This window comes from Podarcis filfolensis, assembly GCF_964270895.1.
Source record: "Podarcis filfolensis genome assembly, chromosome: 7".
Taxonomy (NCBI): Eukaryota; Metazoa; Chordata; class Lepidosauria; order Squamata; family Lacertidae; genus Podarcis; species Podarcis filfolensis.
The window spans coordinates 51,004,282-51,024,764 of record NC_139603.1 but is presented as its reverse complement, the minus strand read 5'-3'; the positions used below and the strand labels follow the sequence as shown (position 1 = coordinate 51,024,764).

Genomic DNA, 20,483 nt, shown 5'->3' with positions numbered 1-20,483 from the left:
CGACTCTTAGCAATCAATGGTTTGTTTGTTTTATTAACTTTCTATACCACACTTCATCTGATGATCACAGGCCAGTTTACAATATGAAAACACAAAAATGCATAACATATATTGTGAAATAGCACCTTAAAATTTATACTTTTATTGCAATCATTATGTGGTCTTCAGCAAGCAGTCTTCAGATACCACAGAACAACATTACAACTGCTAAGTGCAAACACTCCATCAGGAAATTGTATGTGAAGCAGGGTAAGAAAGCAGGCAACTTTAAAACCGGTTAGGGTTCTCTCCATATTTACACCCCACTATCTAAATACAAGAACAATGGAGACTAACAGTTACAGGTGTGCAGGTCAGAAATAAAAGCAAAATAAATAAATGAAAGCTATGAAATTGGTGAATGAGGACAACTTACTAGAATTCCAAGAAACTGAAGTAAGGCTATACTTTCCTTGTAACATGCCCTAAAATCATTACTAAAAAGATGATGGAGGAGAAGCCACAAAAGAATTATCTGCTTATCACATGTGATCAAGACAAGCAAAGCCACATTTACCATTCCACTGTTCAAAGCCTTTTTGCCCTAGCAAGTCTCGATCAATATATGGCATTGCCACAACCCAAAGATGCAGACCCTTGTTGGATTGAAAGCATGGCTGCAGCATGACTACTCAAGCTCAAAGCTAGACAATATATCAAAGACTGAAGCAATTCTGCTAGACATTCCTGCCAGCTAGTCTTTGATTCAGCAGCAGATCAATGTCCCAAGGTGCCAAAAAATGCACATCAAACAGAGCTACATGCAGGTTCACTTGGAAAAAGTCCCTCATCTCAACTTGTTACTTGAAACCTTGGAAAGAGAGGTCTACAATCTACATAACAAGACAACCACCCTACTTTCTGTACCAAAATAAAATGTAACATTTCAATATTACAAGGTTCCAAGTATCACAAATGGGTTAATGTTATCCTGTACTGTATTGTTCCAGTACATTATAAAGAGACTCAATTTCTCTGTAAGACATTATCTTGTTGTCTACCCTCCTCTGGTTCTAACCATTTGTGTGATGATTTTTACCATGCAGATGATGTCCCAGATTTTAGTTGTCCATTCTCTCATAGATGGGGTTCTCTTCCCTATGCCCCTCCCCCATTTTGACAAATAATAAAGTATAGGTAAAGTATAGGTAAAGTATAGTTCATTATTACTTCAATTTCCACAGATCAACTTTTCAAATAAAGGTGTGAATTTGTGATTCACACAGTATTTATTATATAATTTATATATTCATTTACAGATTGCCCTTCATCTAATTAGGATCACAGTGATGTTCACATTACAGTAAAAAAGCACTACACATAAAGCTCTTAACCAGTAAAGTTCAGATAGAAACAGCAATTGGCAACTAATGTCAAAATAGCTCTGTAATTTACTGAAGTCCATTCTATGGATTTGAATATTTAGAGAGCTAAAGAATGGATTTTTAAAAAATAATGATAATGTGTATCCTTTAAAATGAATAACATCATGTAAAAAACACCGTAACACAGGCAAAAATACAAATATATGTGTTTGATACCGAGAAAGCTTTTATTCTTCTTCATTATTAATTACAGTATTTCTACACCGCTTTTCAGGCAGACCACTGATACAATGTTATTGATAAAATACCAGTCTTTTAAAAAAGTTGCATCTTACCTGAACATAGTTGTTCAACTTTTGTGTAGTTTAAAGCTACTATATCGTTCACCCATGCAATGATGTCATGTCTGCTCATAGTCTCTTGGGTTATAGAGGTAGAATACACGTTGACCGCCATTCCCCAACTGCAAAATCAAATAAGCAGATATATAAGATTGGTTATAATTCTTATGAGACGCATGCCATCAACAATGTAATTCTCCCCTTACAATCTTCATGTCATAGAGGTCCTCTTAAGAGCTCCAAGCTCAACTTTTGTTATTATTGAAACAGCATACAAATATAAAATCAAATCATATTTGAAAAACATTGTAAAGATTCTAGTTAGCACATCCTGAAACGCTTTTAAGAAAATTAGCATTTAGGGTATATATTATGCCTCTAGGCACTTATCTCTTGGAAATGCTAAGTCACCACATCACATAAAATCGCAACAAGATTCATCTAATCAAAAGTGAGCCAGCCTTCTCTTAAAAAGGCTTTATCAGGAAGCTGAAATACATGTGTCAACCCCAGACCCAATTTTTCACAGGAAAATGAGGAGTTGCATCTTTTTGTAATTGGTGTTTGACCACAGACAGTATTTCAATGTATTCTTATCCTGAACCCTCTCCCCAAAAAGCAACATTTAATAGGTGTAGCATGCATTTTCTTACTGTGCATATGGGTTTTTAACAGCATTCAGATCTTTATCTTATACTGGGACTTATCACCTGTATCAGCTGGTTTGGTAAATTATCTGTTTTACTTGGGAAATGGACTTACAGATTTACTAGGATGTGCTTATATTTTGAAATTCTGAAAGCATTCATAAAATTAGGAGTTGACAAGCGCCACTGAATAGTATGTAAATATAGCGCATTATAAATGTGTAGATGAGCTTTCTTGTTGTAGCACGAAATTTTTTTAAAAGGATGCTATGAATTGTGGCTACATGATAGCATTTGCTTTTTGCTCCAGGAGAACTCTGTATCAGGATTACATAGTGAGATCAGAAACAAGGCTATGAGAACACAAAATGCCCAAACGATGCTTCAAGGGTGGGGACACTTTTTCGGCCCATTTTTTTTTGTAAGCAACCTCTGGGAGCCAGGTGCCAGTGGTGGGCAAAGCAATGGATGTGACAATAGGCGATGCTAAAGACAGAGGTGTCTTCATTCTCCCTTGCCTCCATTTACACATCTCTGCATCCTCCTCCTAGACAAACAGGAGCCATTATAATAGTCCCAGGACAGAGGTCAAGAACAGTTGAAGGAAGATGTGACATAGGACTGGTGATGAGCATTGTTGGGGTTGAGGGTTGGGGGTAGTTCTGAAGGCTGGACACAGAGGACTGGAGTATTTCCCACCCCGTTCTAGTCCTTGGCAAGGATGGGGGGAAATCACATGTGACAAGTACAGTAGTATCTATGGACATAGTCAAACTGTTGCTTTGCATACTTGAGACAGAAATGAATTTGGCTCTTCAGATATTCTTCATGTCATCAATTCCTCAGCCCCCAAATTTGCAGAGCAGTCTTTGGCCTTCAACTTACTCAAAGCAGACCCATTTAAATCAATGAACATGACTAAGTGAGGTCCATTAATTTCAATAGATCTACTAGGAGGAAAAATCAGTTGAATACCACCCTGTGCCAAATGACTATACCCAGCAACAAATGATTGATTTAGCAAACCGGAGATTTAAAAAAAATAATAATAATAAAAGATCATGCATTTGAACTGAGCTGGAAACAACTAACAAGATTTTACATCATGTTTATATTATTTTTATTAGCACACATGTGTTCTGCGCAATCTTGCACACACATTACTGGCAACTGATTAATATTTTATTTACCACAGGAAAATGCAGCGATTTTTCCTGTGGCGCAAGGCCCCGTGAAGTGGAGTTAGTAGCCTGAATAAAGAGAATGAAAACATTAAATATATGGGTATGGATAATGTAAGCTGTTAAAGCACCTTTTGCGAAAGCATGTGCACATGTGTGCGGGCACACACACACACACACACCCCTACAGACAAGGTTTACTGGAAGAAATGGTCAGGTTTTAAAAAAAATAAATGCTGCTTACAATTAAGCAACATATTCATATTCTGACACCACCACTATGCTCCATTAATGAGCTAAACTGGCTCAAGGCTAATATCAGATTGCCTGCCTGTCACTCTTCTTTCTTCCTCTAACACTCTTGCCATTTCCTTTTTCAGCTGCTTTGATCTGGGTGGGCTTTTCGGATGGTCTGGGTTAACACCAGGGGAAAAACTGGGTCATCTCAGCTCACTCTGCGTCCCCCCCCCCATTCACAGCTCAGCTGAGTCTCACCCTTTTAGCCTGACATATTACAAGCATCATTCATCCTGGAGAGTGGAAGAGAGAATGAGAAAGAATTTACATTTCAATCCCCTGACTGCCCTCAAGATTATTGCCTTCTGTGTTTTACGTTCTGTACATACCAGCCTCTTCAAGTTGTTTTGTGACAAGAGCTAATGGGATTTCTGCAACTGCATAGGGTGACAAGATACAGTCCGAGTAGTTGCCGATTTCTCACAACTTGTGGGGGTCTTGTAATAAGATATATTTTATTTCCATAGGTTGGCATGACTAAGGCCATGTTCACATGACTGCTAACTCCATATCCAGTGTGCTCCCCAATGTTTTGTTTTTTTTAAGGGGGTGGACTTGTTTTTATTTTACTTTCCAGAACAACATCTTTCTCGTTTTCATTTCCAAAAGAGGGATTACAAAAAAAAAAAAAAAAGATATTCGGTTCCAGGTGTTGCAGGAAAAAAGAGCAACGGGCCAAGTGCTTCCAAAGGCTGTTGCCTCAAGACTGGGACGCTTCGACCTTCCCAAGGAATTGCCAAGGTGCCACTGTTCCTCTGGCAAAAGAGAGGTGTGGGTCGGGCCTGTGTCATTGCTCCTTGACAAACTGCCCGTGGAGAAGGTAAGGAGACCAGAAGTCATGCTGGCAGTTTGAATAAGCCATTCCTAAGCCCATTCCAGACCCAAGAGTGATGGGCCACATCGTCCTTTTGAAGATGATGACCGAGAAGACAACACCCAACCCAAAGCCAGCACCCAGCTTGATGGTGGAGTCAGCCAAGCACCGGTCCCACTACCTGCCCAAATCACCCTCCAACGGCATCTTGGCCACCGCCTCCTCTGTGCTCCCCAATGTTAATTTTGGAAGCAGCCTTCACACATTAGCCACAATCCATACTGATCCTGTAGTCTGACAAATACTGCTGTTTGATGCATTTATTTCTCAAACCAGCTTCAATTTGCTTAGAATACTGGATACAGAGCACAGGTGACAAGCTTAATGAACAGGAGTTCCCAGAGGGCTCCAGAGGTGGGGGAACCAAAAAGGTCATGCACATCAGGTGAAGACATCCCTGCTCCATCTCTGATATGAACAATGTGGCTTGAAACAAACAGGGTTGGGGGAACAAGCTCATTATGTTTCAAGCTACTAATGTGAACATACCCTCCTAAAGCTCAGCTGATTGCTGCCATGTTCTCTAGCATTAATGCCCACTGTCTCAAAGGGAAATAAGGGAGGAGACAAGACAGAGAGCTATCCTCCACACTGTGCAACCTGTCAGGCCAGAGGACATGGCTTTACCCAGCTCCTCAGATTCTGAGAATACCCTCCTTTCAATGTTCTCCTCACTACCACCATGCCATAGGAACCGGCACAATTGAGCAATGGTCTTTTAAGAAATTGACTGCTCTTCAGAAGGGCAGGGTTAACAGCAGCTCCAGACCAGCAAACCTTCATAAGGCTAAGCATGTCAATGAGACAACAGTTTTCCTTGTATGAGTTCCAGCCAGCATCTGTCATAGTCCATGATCTTGACAGATCATGCTCTGCACTGCCTATCATGATCCTACATAGGGAAGGGCCAAGGCAGCCTATCCAACAACAGCCTGCTCCTCCAGTAAGTGCTGCAGCTTCAGCTCAGCCTCCCTTGTAAGACTTGAACCAAGCTAGGGCAGGCTTACCACCCTGCCTTTGAGAACCACGCTGGGACAGGGTATATTATTGGTCAGGGCTTCTTTGATATCTTCACTGTATCTGGGAACCCATAAGATAATGAGACATAAGGCTGTTATGGGTTTCTAGGTTTTCATGCCACTGGGCATTAGTCACTTCAAATAACTCTGCTGACAGTCCTGTCTGGTTGACTTTGTTGGAGTGTAGTTTTTCCGCACTGGACCGTTTCCTGTCTGAGTTATATTTATATTACAGACACATAAAGTAGTGGCCAAAGTTCAAATTTGTCCTTTGTCTCCTATTTCTTTCATGGGTCCTGGACCAACAGCAAATGAACTGGGTTGGTACAGGGAATCAGGTTCAAACAGAAGACCCAGATTCAAAAGCTAGTTTAGTCATGAAGTTCATGGGTTACCTTTCACAAGTCCAAATCTAAATCTTATTGCTCAGGCTATTTGCACAGACAGGCAATAAAAACAAGATAGGTACACAAAAACAAATTGATCTATACTAAGGTATGATTAAAAGTTATAATACCCTAGTCTTTTTTGTGGATGAAAAGTATATGTATGTACATATACTGTATTGCAACTCAGCCTAATCCATTGCATGAGAAGCCTAAAATAAGGTTGCAATTTGAGACATATTAGATTTGTTGTTCAAGTTTTTTTTTAAAAAAAAATATCTAAAAGTTTTATATACCATCCCACCAGCAGTTTCCAGGGTGTTTTTCAAAAGCAAGATAAAACAAACATAACAATCAACATATTAAAAGAGGACAAAAGACATTTAAAGGCCTGAGAGAATAAATATACCTTTGCCAGGCACTGAAAGGAGTAAAATGTCAGTGCCAACCAGGCCTTTCTAGGGAGAAATTTGCTCAGTAAGGGCACAACTACTGAGAAGGACCTCTCTCTAGTTTCCATGCACTTTCTCTCAGAGGGGAAGGCATGAGGAAGAGACATTCTGAAGCTCAATACATAGGCCATAGGGCACTGGTAGTCAGCATGGTGCCTTCCAGATGTTCTGAACTACTCTTGACCCTTACCAGAATAGTCAATGGTCAAGGATGATGAGAGTTGTAGCCCAACAAAATAAATGTGTAGGGCACCTTGTTGGCTAGCCCTGGTAAAAGGGCAGATATTCCTTCTGGTTCTTTGGTCCTAAACCAGGGGTCAGCAACCTTTTTCAGCCGTGGGCCGGTCCACTGTCCCTCAGACCATGTGGTGGGCCGGACTATATTTTTTTTTGGGGGGGGGGGAGAACGAATTCCTAAGCCCCACAAATAACCCAGAGATGCATTTTAAATAAAAGCACACATTCTACTCATGTAAAAATACCAGGCAGGCTCCACAAATAACCTGGAGATGCATTTGAAATATAAGGACACATTCTACTCATGTAAAAACACGCATGCCGGATTGAGAAGGCAATTGGGCCGCATCTGGCCCATGGGCCTTAGGTTGCCTACCCCTGTCCTAAACCATGCAGGGCTTGGAAAGTAAGTACTAACAATTTGAACTGTCCTTGAAAACAAAAGGAGAATCCAGTGAAGCTAACACCATTGAGATATGTTACCATTGACTAGTTAACAAGCAAAGTAGCTATCATATTTTTCTGTCTATAAGATGCCCCCATGTATAAGACACCCTCTATTTTGGGGGACTCAGATTTAAGAAAATGGGGGGACACTATCCATGAATAAGATGCTCCCTAATTTTTGACATTATTTTTTAGGGGGGGAACCTAGTTTTATACACAGAAAAATATAGTATATTTTGCATAACCTGCAGTTTCCAAATAATCCTCAAAGAAAGCCTCAAGTACTATGCATTAACAGTACTCAAACTTGGGTGTTGTCTAAGCAATTGAAGGGCACTACTTGCCACAGAAGCTACCTGATCCTGGATACACCTAGATGATGAATTTAAGCACACTTACGACACATCCCCTCAATTCCGCGAATTACTTCTCCCAGCAATTTCATGTAAAATGTTAAAAACCATGTGAGACAAGATATGCTATGGGGTCCTGCAGAGTTCCAAGCAGAATGGAGCTAAGCAGCAGTCCTTGAGCAACACCTTCTGGAACTGCCCCTTCAGGTAAGAATTTGACCCATGATGCCTCCAACCCCCCAATCCAAGGAATCTACCCAGAAGGATACAGTGGTTGATAGTATAGAACGCTATGGTTCAAGGAGAATTAGCAGAGTTACACTTCTCCATCAGGGTGACCAAGGCTGTATCCATTGCAAAATCAGGCCTGAAACCAGACACAAAATCAGGCTCATATAAACAGTTTCACCCACCACTATCGCACAACCTTCATCTGCTTGAGTATCTTTGCCCAATAAGGAGATATTAGCAACCATGCAATAATTGTAACAATACTTGATATCTAAGGAAGACTTCTTTAGGACTATCAAAATATATAGGCCAATGTGACAGATAAACTCTTCTAGAATTTGATTTTTAGTTTTATAGATACCGCACCTTTCTTTCCAGTAACAAACGAACAGTTTTACAATGCCTATTAATAATACATGCACAAAATAAACAGGATATAATATATACCAAAAGATGGATAAGGGACATATTGTAGTATTTTTAAAACTATGATCAAAGTGTAACAGTACTGGGCTCTAGTAGACTACCTCAAGGAGAGTTCTACACCCATGTTACAGTGGTACCTCAGGTTAAGAACTTAATTCGTTATGGAGGTCCGTTCTTAACCTGAAACTGCTCTTAACCTGAGGTACCACTTTAGCTAATGGGGCCTCCTGCTGCCACTGCACCACCACCGCACCATTTCTGTTCTCATCCTGAAGCAAAGTTCTTAACCCGAGATACTATTTCTGGGTTAGCGGAAACTGTAACCTGAAGCGCCTGTAACCTGAAGTTTCTGTAACCTGAGATACCACTGTACAAGCAACGTGTTCCACGTTGTAGAAGATCTTATTTCCTGCATGGATAGCTCCCAAACCAGGGCTTCCCTCACAGGTGGCTTCATTACTGCAACGTGACCAGAAGTATCAACTTGTGCAAAAAGGCTGCCATCAGATTGCCAACTGTTACTGGATAATCGATTACTCCAACATTAAACACTCTGCATTGCATATCTTTGTTTCTTCAACTGTTTCAGATTCAAAGTTCTTACATATAAATTAAGTGGTGCTGCAGACTCTGCAGGTAAAATCCTGGCTTTTTCACAGAAGGCTTATCTGGCTAGTTGACACAGTCTACAGATGCTTTCATTTGCTCACTGCATTTTTTGGCGGGGCGGGGGGGTTCAAAGGCTTTATTCATGCAGGAATTATTTACAGGATAGACAGAGATGAGAGAGAGAAAAAAAAACAACAACAATAGACATGTTGTCTCAACAAGTTGGGAGAGAACAATAAGCAAAATGGCTCAGCTTTTAAGGGTGGAGTTAACTTAGAGAGCCACAAACAAATGCTGGATAGATTGCTGCACACACAGTACTCACTGCATTATTGACTAGATTTTTGTTCACTGCTGCCACATAATTTTTATTATTTGCTTTTTGTGAAAGATATGTTTGTGCATCTCTCTCTCTCTCTCTCTGTGTCTCTCATCCATGAAAATATTTTGAAAATGTGATCTGAAAGCCACTTAGTATTTTATGAAGAAAAGGGGGCGGAGCAAAAAATTCAAAATAAAAAGGTGTATCCAAAAGGAGGGTGGCTGATACAGGAGAAGTTACTCTCAATACACAAATTATTGTTTGAAGAAGCTAGATGGAAATGCCACTGCTTTTAGTGAGGGGCTTCACTTTTTTCTTTTTCAAGAAAAGGAAGCTGCAAAATAGGAAGACAGGTCAGGATGCTCTCTGGTAAGAAAGACTGGAATTCTCAGACAACCACGATGAAGGATGAAGCATGATTGTAGATAACATTGGCCAAGAGGGAGAAAGTCCCTGAACCTTTACTCAATGTTTTTCCAGTGGTTTCCTCTCTTCTTAATTAAATGGCATGTTTAGAGGCCACCAGCTCTAGCTAGGGACTTTAAGCTGGAAAATAAACACTCTTGGTTCAACAAACTGGTGAACTGAAGCTTTGCTCCTTCTACTGCCTTTGCAAGCTGAAGATTTCAACATCTATGGACTGTAATAGCAAGATTTCAGAGGAAGAAGTCACCTAAAAGGAGAATACTCACCTGAAATATGATTATAAATTTTCCAGGCTGTATAACCTGCATGCTACCAATCTGCTATCAAGTTCCAGGTGCTGGTACAAATATTTATGACCCCATACATTTCAGGACCAGGTTATTTGAATGATCATCTTGTTCCTTATATACACAGTCAATGGCTGCAGTCTGTGAGAGCTTCTCCTGAATGTTCCAAAGATCTCAGAAGCAACTAGGAGCAGGGCTTTTAGTGTGGCTGTACCAGTTCTGTGGAATGGCATTCCTGTAGAGATATGACAGGTGCCAACGATCTGTACTTTCCGGAAACAACTGAAGACATTTTTGTTTCAAAAGGCTTTCCCAGCTGGAAAAATAGGTCTTTGCCATGAATATCTATTTTGTATGGTACCAGTTTAGCTTTAAATGAATTTACGGTTGTATCTTATTTTAAACTTTTTTTAATTGATTGTATTGAACAGTGCCTTAAGATGGTTGTATAGATGGTGGTTAATAAATTAACAATAACAGATAAAGTTCTACACAGTCAGAGAACTAGTATTCGTACAGTTTAAATAAAGGAAATTTAGAACTGGTAGTATTTTATTTTTTGCTGCTTGTTCACTTTGACAGGTGTCACACGGTATAAAGAAAGGGAGAGCTGGATTAGCAGATCAAAGCTGTTGCTCAGCAAGGGGAAATGAGAGGGTATAGTCTTAGATATCAGTGCTAAAGAACAGGTACCCCTTCCTTTTAAGGTTCTCTGGCTTAGAATATGTGCTTACACTCTGAACAACTCTATTCAGGATGCATTCCCAAAGTTAATAGTTCTTAACTTTAGACAGACTACTAATACATCCAAGGGAATACTTGCAGACAGAAGAAAGAAGCATAGATAGAAGTAGAGAAAGGAAGACATTTCCTGGAAGTGAAAAAGAAAATCAATAAACCTAAGCATTTTGAACTTTATGTTAGTCTATCCATCCTTGGTTCCAACTTTGAACAACATAGGGATTGCGGGTGCATTTTTACAACAGAAACCTCAACACCATGCTGTATTCTCAAATTGGTTCCAAAAGTTTATTAGCAACTTTAACAAGTTCAGTGGGACTCAATCATCTTTTCCAAGGCTGCATATTAATGATCACATAATGCAATTAGTTAACCCTTAACTTGAGCACTTTAACTGTACCCACATGAGGACAGTAGACAGACTTCCTCCACCCTTTCAGTCTAGTGCAGGAGTGGGGAGCAGAAAAAAAAAATGATGTTTGCTATGGTTATATGAACCTGCTTAGGACTGGGGCATTGGCCATGTTTAAAAGTTGAAATTGAAAACGACAAAAGCTAAAGTGCTTTTATTGCTTCAAACACCATCAATTGTAAAGTCTAGTTCTATGCTAATTTTATTTTTGTAGGTTTCGTTTGCCATAATATGCAATTATGAATATTTTGACAAAAGCAAGCTTAGAATTGGGTCTTGCAACCTAAATAAGACATTCTTCTAAGAAGCCTGCCACTACTGAAGGATTTCCGATAAATGCTACGTCCTTAATCCTCCTCTCACTGATTAATGTTTACATTTCCTTGTGATGAAGAGAAGTATTTTCAAAAGTACAGTAGGAAAAAGAAATCCTACTACATCCTGTTCCCACTAAGAATGCTAGACGTTACACGCGAGAACATTAAATGGGTCAAGGGCAATCACTCGAAAGCCAAATTTTATTTAGGATTCCACACGCTTTGTGTTCTGATGAATATATTAAACACTGCCCAAAATTACTCTTATAGATCAACAGACCCATATGTGTCTGCTCAAGTCCCAGTGAGCTCAATAGTGTTTTCTCCCAGGCAAGTGCACATAGAACTGCAGCCTTCGGCAAACAAATTGAATTGAAACCACCAGAGTTACTGGAGTAGGCGGATGTAGCATTCAAAGGTGCAGTGAAAATAGTTTAGACACCAGCCACTGAAGTGGACAGAATACAACAGGCAACTTGTGAGTCATCACATGTGACAGCAGAGCACACAAAAGCCCATTCCACCCCCTTTTCCAGCCACTTCCAGGTTGCTGCAATGTGCATGTGTGCAGTTGGCCGCCAATTGGACGTGTGTAAATCGGTCATTGCCTGTAGTTTGCTTCTGTCAGACTAAAAAGCTGTTCTCAGAAATTTAGAAGTTCTTAATTTTGAGGTCAGTTTTGTATGCCCCTCTTTGATGTATGTATATTCTTATTACTATGAATGGGTGATATATGTCCTTCCTAATTATTCATATGATGTCATCAGTTCCATATTCTCTAGAAGAGAATGAGAAAGCTGACAATGGATTGGAAAACCCGACTCTGGAAGAAGAAGAATAGCAAGGTATATTTCTCTGTTCTGGATAGTGGTCACACTCAGCCAGAAGGAGCAGATTTGCAGCCTGGAGGTCTGGCCAGTGGCGTAGCGTGGGTTGTCAGCACCCGGGGTAAGGCAAGTAATTTGCGCCCCTAACCCATGGATTTGCGCCCCCTAACCCGTGGATTTGCGCCCCCTAACCCATGGATTTGCCCTAACCCCAGATGTTGCGCCCGGTGCGGCCGGCCCCCCCTGCACCCCCCACGCTACGCCACTGGGTCTGGCAATGATTCTGGCTAGGAAAACCTTTAATCAGCAAAAGCCAATGAGTTGACTGAAACCCTTTCTTTGATGAAAGGGACTTGGGCCATATATATCTACAACCCCCATCACTCCTGACCACTGGCTATACTGGCTGGGGCTGATGGGATCTTAAGTCCAACAACATCTGGAGGATCACAGGTTCTCCGTTCTTGGTCTAGAAACTTTCATTTATGAAACATCCCACTTTCCTATCTCATAATAGAAATGGGCTGTGGAGAAAATATGAGACTAAGTCTTATTCAGTAGTCAACTTTTACAGTGTCAAGAATTGCATTCCAAGCATTTCACAAAAGCCACAATTAAATATGTTTTATTTCTATTGACACAATTAAAAGTAATTGTGTGAAAGTCTTATCTCATTTGAATAACCAAATGAAATCACTAGTACATCTGGCATTGCTAAAACCAGATATACAGAAATCCTCATTAATACACTTGAAATAACAATATTAGATAGGAAGGTAGATATGGGGTTCCTATTTGTATTCTGACTACAGCACTTAAAAAAGTACACTGCTCTTGTGTATTCCAAAATAGGTGCAATCATTGGTCATTTTTCAGTATTTTTAAATAAAAACTGGATTTGGCGCCACAAGCCTATACTGTAAACTGCAAAACAAAGGAAACACAAAGCAGCGGAACTGCCTTGGGGCTGAATCAAATGTTCCTCTGTCCAGGGTTTCCAGCATCCTCATCTGCAAATCCCACTTTCAAAATCCAACCAAATATAACAGTGCAGCAGACTCTTTGACCTCCACATAGTCTTATTTTCAAAACGTTTTCTTATTACATCGCCAATGAATTAAACTTATTCAAATATCTGTCAACTGAAGCGGCAGATTAGCTGCGATAGTGTAATCAAAATAAGACCTAATATGTAGCCTTCTAGTGCAGTAAAGACTTTTTTATGCAGGAATCTAGGTGATCTAGATTGTTAACACACACTCTGTCTCAGTCTAAAAACAACTGTAGAATCACAGCTGGGATTTAACCCCGGCTGCACAGAAGGTTTGGTATCCATAACAGCTATGCAGACAGGCTGAAAACCAATGCCAAATTGTTACATTCGTATCCTGTTCTTCTCTCTAAGGAACTAGCAGAAGCATTTATTTTCACAACAATACAGTTAGGTATGGGTAAGCCAAGAGAATGTACTTGCTCAAAAAGCAACAGAGCAATCTTCATAAATGAATGGAAACATGTATCCGAGTTGCCTTAATCTCACTGTGCCAAATTTACTTGTTAAATAACATTTCTCACCTACCTCGTAGGATTGAGAACCTATGGTAAACACAGGATGATGCAGGCAGTCCAGTGCTTGGCTGTACTACATTTTAATGCATATTAAAAAGCAGAGGCATGACCTGACCCCGATTCTGCAACAGCAGCAGTAATATGTGCTCTTGTGGAGAAATGTGTGCCTGTAATTATGCTATATTTCCCATAATAGTAGGCATTATATGGTGTGGGCTTGCTATTCTCAGCTGTGGCCTGTCCTAAGCTGGAATGCAATGTAAAGCTAACTCCCAAGTCCCATAGCAGACGGTGAGTGTGGTGATTGTATGGCACAGCAGCACCCAGGCTGTATCTCAATGTATGATAGATTATGTTCCAAGTAGCCACATCTAAGCTTCCATTCAATTTACATGAGTCCCAAATCCTCAAGGAAAACTTCCATGCATCTAATGAAGTATTCAAATCTTAACACTTCAAAACATCCATCAAACTGGGGACTTCAAAACAGTGGTCCCAGAACTGGCCTCAAAGAGAGGTGCTGTCTTGTCTCATTTGTGCAGGGTTCTTCACATTGCTCCCTGCAACTGCAACAGAACTAGGAAGAGTGGGTTTGTGCCAAGAACAAATAATGGCTTGGTTTACTGGCCAGTCAAATTTATGGGCTCATTAAGACATCCTTTGTCCACCATCTCTGGTCAAGGTGGAGACTAAGTTGAAGAGTAGTTGCCTCATTAAACACAATCCATTTTTCAGTTAGCACTTCTATTTTGCAGGGCCCACAGGAAGCAGGCAGTTGATTATTAGGAAGGAGGTGTTTCTGAATGCAGGACACCAGAAATGTGTTGATGAAAATGTATCGTTCAGTTACTGGCAAATATAAATAGCACTCACAAACCCATTTTGTTAGTACACAGCTTTAGAAAATACATTAACTGGGTGATTGCTATGAAGAATAAGACTGAAATACTTTGCCTTTGCAGACTTCGTTTGTCTATTTCTGCACTTCCTGATGAGTTTTCACCTCATTTTACACCAGTGTTATTTGCTACAATGCCAGTAACAAAGAATGGCAACCAATTCTGGAAAGTTCTGGGCACTTATCTCTATAAGTAAGAGCTCTTAGGCTAAATTCAGACAACCCTCAAGCCATTTGTTGTTGTTTAGTCATTTAGTCGTGTCCCCCTCATGCACATATTTGCTTTTTCAAGGGGTTTGGGTCAAAGTTAGGCTCTGTAGAATAAAACAGATCCTCCTGAATTTGCCTGACACAGGGTCTACCAATAGCAGCATCAAATAAAAGCTTATTTTGGTAGAGTGCACATTAAAAATCACAGATCTGGTGCTTGCTAGATCCAAGGCATGGATCCTCATGAGTTTTACACAAGATGGCAATACCACGAGGAAATCATGGAACAAATCTGTGTACACAGAGGTGATCTATGATTTGATGGCTGTTCTAGAAGGGATTCCTTCTAGAAATATACCAGGAATAGATAAAATATAGAAGAATCCATGCCTTGGATTCTCAGCCAAAACAGCACCAGGTTTCGGATTTTCCCCTTTCAGTCAATGGAGACATGTGTGTAGGGGTGTGTGTATGCAAATTCACACTCACATACATCTTTTCCCTCTCTCTGGCACTCCATTTTCTCTTTCACCTCTCAACTCCTGTGTCAATCATATTTCTTCTTGCTGCCTCCCTACATTGCTATTTTCCCACCCCCACAATCGACCAGATATCTCCCTGTCGCCTCAGTCACTTCATTGCCTGTTCAGCTGCTGATAAGAGTTTTGAGAAACACATAGAGCTGAAAAAAGAAAAGGAAAAGAGAGTTGTTCTCTCCCATTTCCTCCTTCAGCTTTCTGTACTTTCCAAAAAGGGGAGGGGCAGACAGCACCCTTGACACCACATGACAATGAAGCGGGGAGAGAGGTCTCAGAAGACTCATGGCCACCTGAGGATGTCTGCAAGGGTGCCACTGTACCCATGGATATAACCTTTGAGGCCGCAGGTCACCTGGATTGAGCCTTACTAATGTCCTTGCATGCATACTTTGAAAGGAAAACAACTTCAAAATTAAGCTTCTTATGTTATCTTCTTACTATCAATGTCTACTAGCACAATGGCTACGCTCTGTGTCTACTGTTGGACATATGTCTCTGAATACCAATTTTGGGGAAACTGCAGAATGGGAAAATGTTGCTACACTCAGGTTCTGCTTTTGGGCTTCCCATGGGCATCTGCTTGACCACTGTGAGGACAGAATGCTGGCCTAGATGGGCTTTTGGCTTGATCCAACTGTTCTAACAAGTTTCTGTTTGGCTAACCAAATTCTGTAATTCATAAAGCATGTGAGCTGCATGACTTTTTTATTATTATGCTCCTAGATACAATGAAGTATCTATTTAGTTGCAAACAGATATACTTTGCTAATGCAGCCAGTTAGTGTGCACGTTTTTTCAGGAATTATGCGAATTAAACGACCGGATATTAATTAGACAATTGGAAACATTATCTAACTTGGTTTAAATAACTGGACTTTGGCTACATAATAAAGATTTAGATTTAAATAACTGGCTTTTTTCAGGAGGATGCCTTGCTTGAACCATCTTTAGGTGTGACTATGAGAGTGTCTTGTTTTCACCAGCTTAATCTGATGTATCTGAGAGTCTTCATCACTGAACGCAGTGGAATTCATTTCTATGTAGGCATGCACAGGATCCCATTGAAAATAAAAGCAAGACTTGCACCATAGTTGTATAAACAGATCCATGCACAGATTTCCTTCTGGAAGTCAGTACAGAAGGAATAATACAGTATAATGCTAGCTGGCATCCTGCTGCATCACAAATTGCTGCTATATTTGCTCACTTTCATATAAAGGCTCCCATCTCAAGTTGATCTTGGCATACTTCAGAGAACCAGACCAACTGAGGTAATGACAATTTCATGGTGGCTGCTAAGAATGCACCCTGTTGAAATTCGAACTGCCTGATCTACCACTTTCAGAACCCAGTCTTCAGATTATTCATGGATTTGGGTTTTGAGAGTTTTTATTTTGTTCAGTTTTTGTCTTAAATATATATAGAGAAATACAAGCGCTATGAGTTGCACAACGAGTCATACAGTTAGTAGGTGTCAGAGTCAAGAACACAGAGTCCATCGTCCAGTTCCAATTAGTGTACTGGAGGCAACGCTCAGCATTAAATCAGCTCCAAAATCCCTTACACAAATATCCAGGAAAGAGGAGGGAAAGAACAAGCCAAAAGCTTTATAAACTGAGTAATGCTGTGATAAAGTAATCCCACACTAGCAAATGATAGAAGGTCAGGGCATGTATTATCAGACTCCTAAAAAGACTATCTGCAGTTATCCCCAAAGTCATATGCTACATTCCATCCCACATCGATCACCAAGCCAATTCCACAGAATGTAGTTTTCGGAACATCTTGGATTAGGCTTTTATGAAACCCTTATTTTTATCCTGATGAAAAATTCCCATTGTAACTGGCTGAAGCATTCTTTTTTAAAAGAATCTGCATGTATGATTAAGCAATATTTTAAGCAGTCCTATGGGACATGGTATTTTTTTCGCTTAGCAGTTTATAAACATACACAAAGCACTCTTTTCGTTCAAGACATACTGATGTAATTAAAATGAAGCAGTTACCAGTTTTCACATTTTTGTGCGGTGGGGGGGAAATAGGCCAAATTATGTCCATTTCTCTTAACAGGAAGCTGTTCAGAAGAATTAAGAAATGTGAACAGAGGAAATGAGGGTTTCAGTTTATTATCAGTTAAGGCTTTTTAAAAGCTAAAAATTTTTAAATTGTCAGAACAGTTGGCACCAAATCCCCATTCTATATTTCAATTTTCAAATGGCTCAGCACCTTTTTATTCTCTTACTGAATATACTTAAAAGTATCTGCACAGTCTTAAGAAGCCACTGTGTTTTTGAAGAAGTGCTGGCTGAATGTATGTGTTAAAGAGGGGCAGGGGGGTGGAGAAGCACTTGGATTCTACAAATAATTCAGCACCTTAAGTCTTAAAAACATTGTTGTGACCTTACCTACTCAAGTAGGAAAAGAAGGGTCTTTAGTTTTCACTGAGCTGGTGGCAAACAGAGCAAAGCCATTTCTTAACAATATTCACAGGCTATCCAGTACTCAGCTGAGCAAACACACACACTTTTTGTTCCAATTCTACATTTCACTTCGCACTGTAGCTTAGCCAAATATTTTTATAACGGTTTCAGGGACAGTTTCATTTCCTGTAGCTTGCTCAATGGCATGAACTCTTTTTTTTTTTTAAGAAAGCAAACAACAACAACACATCACAACACAACCCCAAGCATGATTCTGGGGTGGGGGGAGGGGAAAGGGCAGGAAGGAAATTCACTTAGATATGCCTGGCTGTATCTCTTCTACTATTCTAACCTTTCAGAGTGCACATGCTGATAAAAGCCCCTCAAAACTAGTTGCATTATTTGCTATAGCGTTATACTTGCTGAAGCAATCTTAATGAGCTTATCTAGAGGAACATATTGTCAGATATGTTAATGCAAAAAAGAAAAAAAAAACCACCCTGCTGCCAAAAGGTGCAACATGCCAAGCCATTAATCAAAAATGCTGAGGACTGTGACAAAGAAAACAGGCACCATCCTCCTTTTCAAGCAAGGAACACAATGAAAATGTATCACACACACACATACAAATAACACTAAGCAGGAAGGTCAGTGTCCCCATAAGAAAGCATGATGATACGGCACATAGGCGAGGTGCCACTTGCTTTTAGAAGCCTCTGCACAACCCACCTCATTTCAAAACCCAATATTTGCAGGAGGAATTTTTTTTAGTGTATTCCTGACACCCTGACCTCTGCTGTCAAGCTTTCCACCAATCAGGGTGTGCAGTTCTTACAAAGCTCCATCAATCTGGTGGTTTAACATCACAGACTGCAGTTTAATCTAGAGGATTCCATTTTCCCTTCCACACAACCAAGGCAGTGCACCACCACCACCACCATCACAAGACCCTGTGTTCTTTCTTCTCTTCCCCCAGCCTTCCCTTTCCCTGTCCCCGAAATGTCTCCTCTGACAGACACACAGACCAAGAGGACATTGGTATTACGGCTATTATTTATTTATTTGCGCGCACCTCCCTCCCACGCCAGGCGGCTTGTAAACGTTATCAATACGCACAGCAGAAAGCAAAAAAGCGCGGGGGGGGGGAGGGGAGGGGAGGGGATCAAGACAGGCGGAGTACTCGCAAGATGTTTTCCATTTGGACAATGCAAAGCGCCCGTTCAAACAGAGCTAGACCACGCTGCACGCTTAGGAGAGGAGACACGCCAGATTAGGTTTAAAGCGCCGCTGTTTTTGTTATGCAATACGCTGCAACCCCCGCTCCTCCTCCTCCCCCCCCTCCACCCGGCTCTGCTGCAGCAGTTCCCCGTGTGTGTGTGTGTGTGTCCGTCCGTCCGTCCACGCACACGTACGCGCACGCCCAACACACAGAGAGAGAAAGAGAGCGGCTTACCTGTAGGAACGCTCCCCTCGCACTGTGTGCTTCCTGAAAGGGATGATGGTGGTGCCGTTATCTTGGATGATGTCGTTGTTGTTCTCTCCATTTGGGGACAGCGCTTGGGTAGGTCCAGGCATTGGAGCGCTCCCAAAGGCAAGCAGCCCTCACCCGGGTGCCTGTGTGCGGAGAAGCTGGGGCGGGCGGGCTCGGCGTGCGCGCGTCGACTCCTTCGCTACTGACTCGCTCCGTCTCTCTCTGCGCCGCCGGCCCCCTCCCCTTTCCTCCCTGGCCGGTGACGTCAAACCGCCGGGAGCAGCGCCCGGGCCACGTGACACGGCTCCTCGCCATAGCAACCAGCTAACTCATCAGATCTCCCCAATTCACACAGGGCTCGAGCATGACCACAGCCAGGCAGCCAAACAGGCGCACGGGGCAGGCCTAACATCTGGCACGTAAAAACACCAAGCCAGGCTCTCTTCCTCTTCGGCTTCCCCTTCAGTCTCACCCTCGGTAAATGCAGCTGTATATACAAAGAGCCCGCCTTTCTTTTCTTTTCTTTTTAACGAAGGGATCGGGGGCTTAAAAAGGCCAACACTATCCACCCACCCACCCCTTTAAAAAAAAATTAGCCATGCAACAATGCGATGCGGAAACCCTTTTGCACGTATCAGAAAATAAGGTTCAGATGCAACCACGCTAGTCCCAATGTAAGCGGGGGCTGATGGGCGTAGGCAAAACATGCGACAAAACGCGTGGAAAGCCTCAGGTTTAAAATTATGGGGGTCTCTCAAAATGAGCATTTTGTAATCGTCACCCTCGGAAGCTTGGATGAAGCACAACACGAGTTCTCAATGGCTAAAGCAAGGGGGCGGGATGGCAGCTTTCCACAAGTATATTTACAAGGCTATTAACCTCTTCTTATTTTAAGGAGCATTTAAGAGAATTTCGGGGGAAGGGCTGCATAGCAAAATGCACGTTCTTCCGCCAAGATAAGCACAGAGACAGAAAAGGCACAGCATCCCTCCTCCCCCAACAATCCCTTGCTCTTAAGCACTCAAGTCATTTATTTTTTGTCCTACATTTAAGAGACACAAACAAAACAAAATAAAAACCCAAGCTTTCCCCCCTCAAAGCCTCATAATCCATCATCATCTATTCCCCAGATAATACCAGGTTATTTTTGGTCTCAAGCTACTGGAATTAGTATCAAAAC

General features: G+C 41.2%; 1 protein-coding gene, 1 long non-coding RNA gene and 1 pseudogene across 7 annotated transcripts in view; 1 reads left to right on the top strand and 2 right to left on the bottom strand.

The window, feature by feature from the left end:
• MAPRE2 (microtubule associated protein RP/EB family member 2) overlaps nucleotides 1-20,483 on the bottom strand; it is an 89,044-nt gene that overhangs the window by 30,266 nt on the left and 38,295 nt on the right. For 2 of the 4 annotated variants that reach the window (XM_083623086.1, XM_083623087.1), the window contains exon 3: nucleotides 1,700-1,827. In XM_083623086.1, coding sequence (XP_083479212.1) covers nucleotides 1,700-1,820 — 121 coding nt within the window. In that variant the 5' untranslated portion in view covers nucleotides 1,821-1,827. Of the gene's footprint in view, nucleotides 1-1,699; nucleotides 1,828-19,285; nucleotides 19,549-20,483 lie in introns of those variants that run through there. The other 2 variants (XM_083623085.1, XM_083623088.1) reach the window with 2 other exon arrangements.
• Nucleotides 1-20,483, top strand: part of LOC310766674 — a 72,514-nt gene that overhangs the window by 47,215 nt on the left and 4,816 nt on the right. The gene's annotated exons all lie outside the window — the stretch shown is intronic.
• LOC310767328 (MICOS complex subunit MIC10-like) lies at nucleotides 4,391-4,866 on the bottom strand (annotated as a pseudogene). Its single transcript has one exon. The product of its transcript is annotated as an MICOS complex subunit MIC10-like (transcript).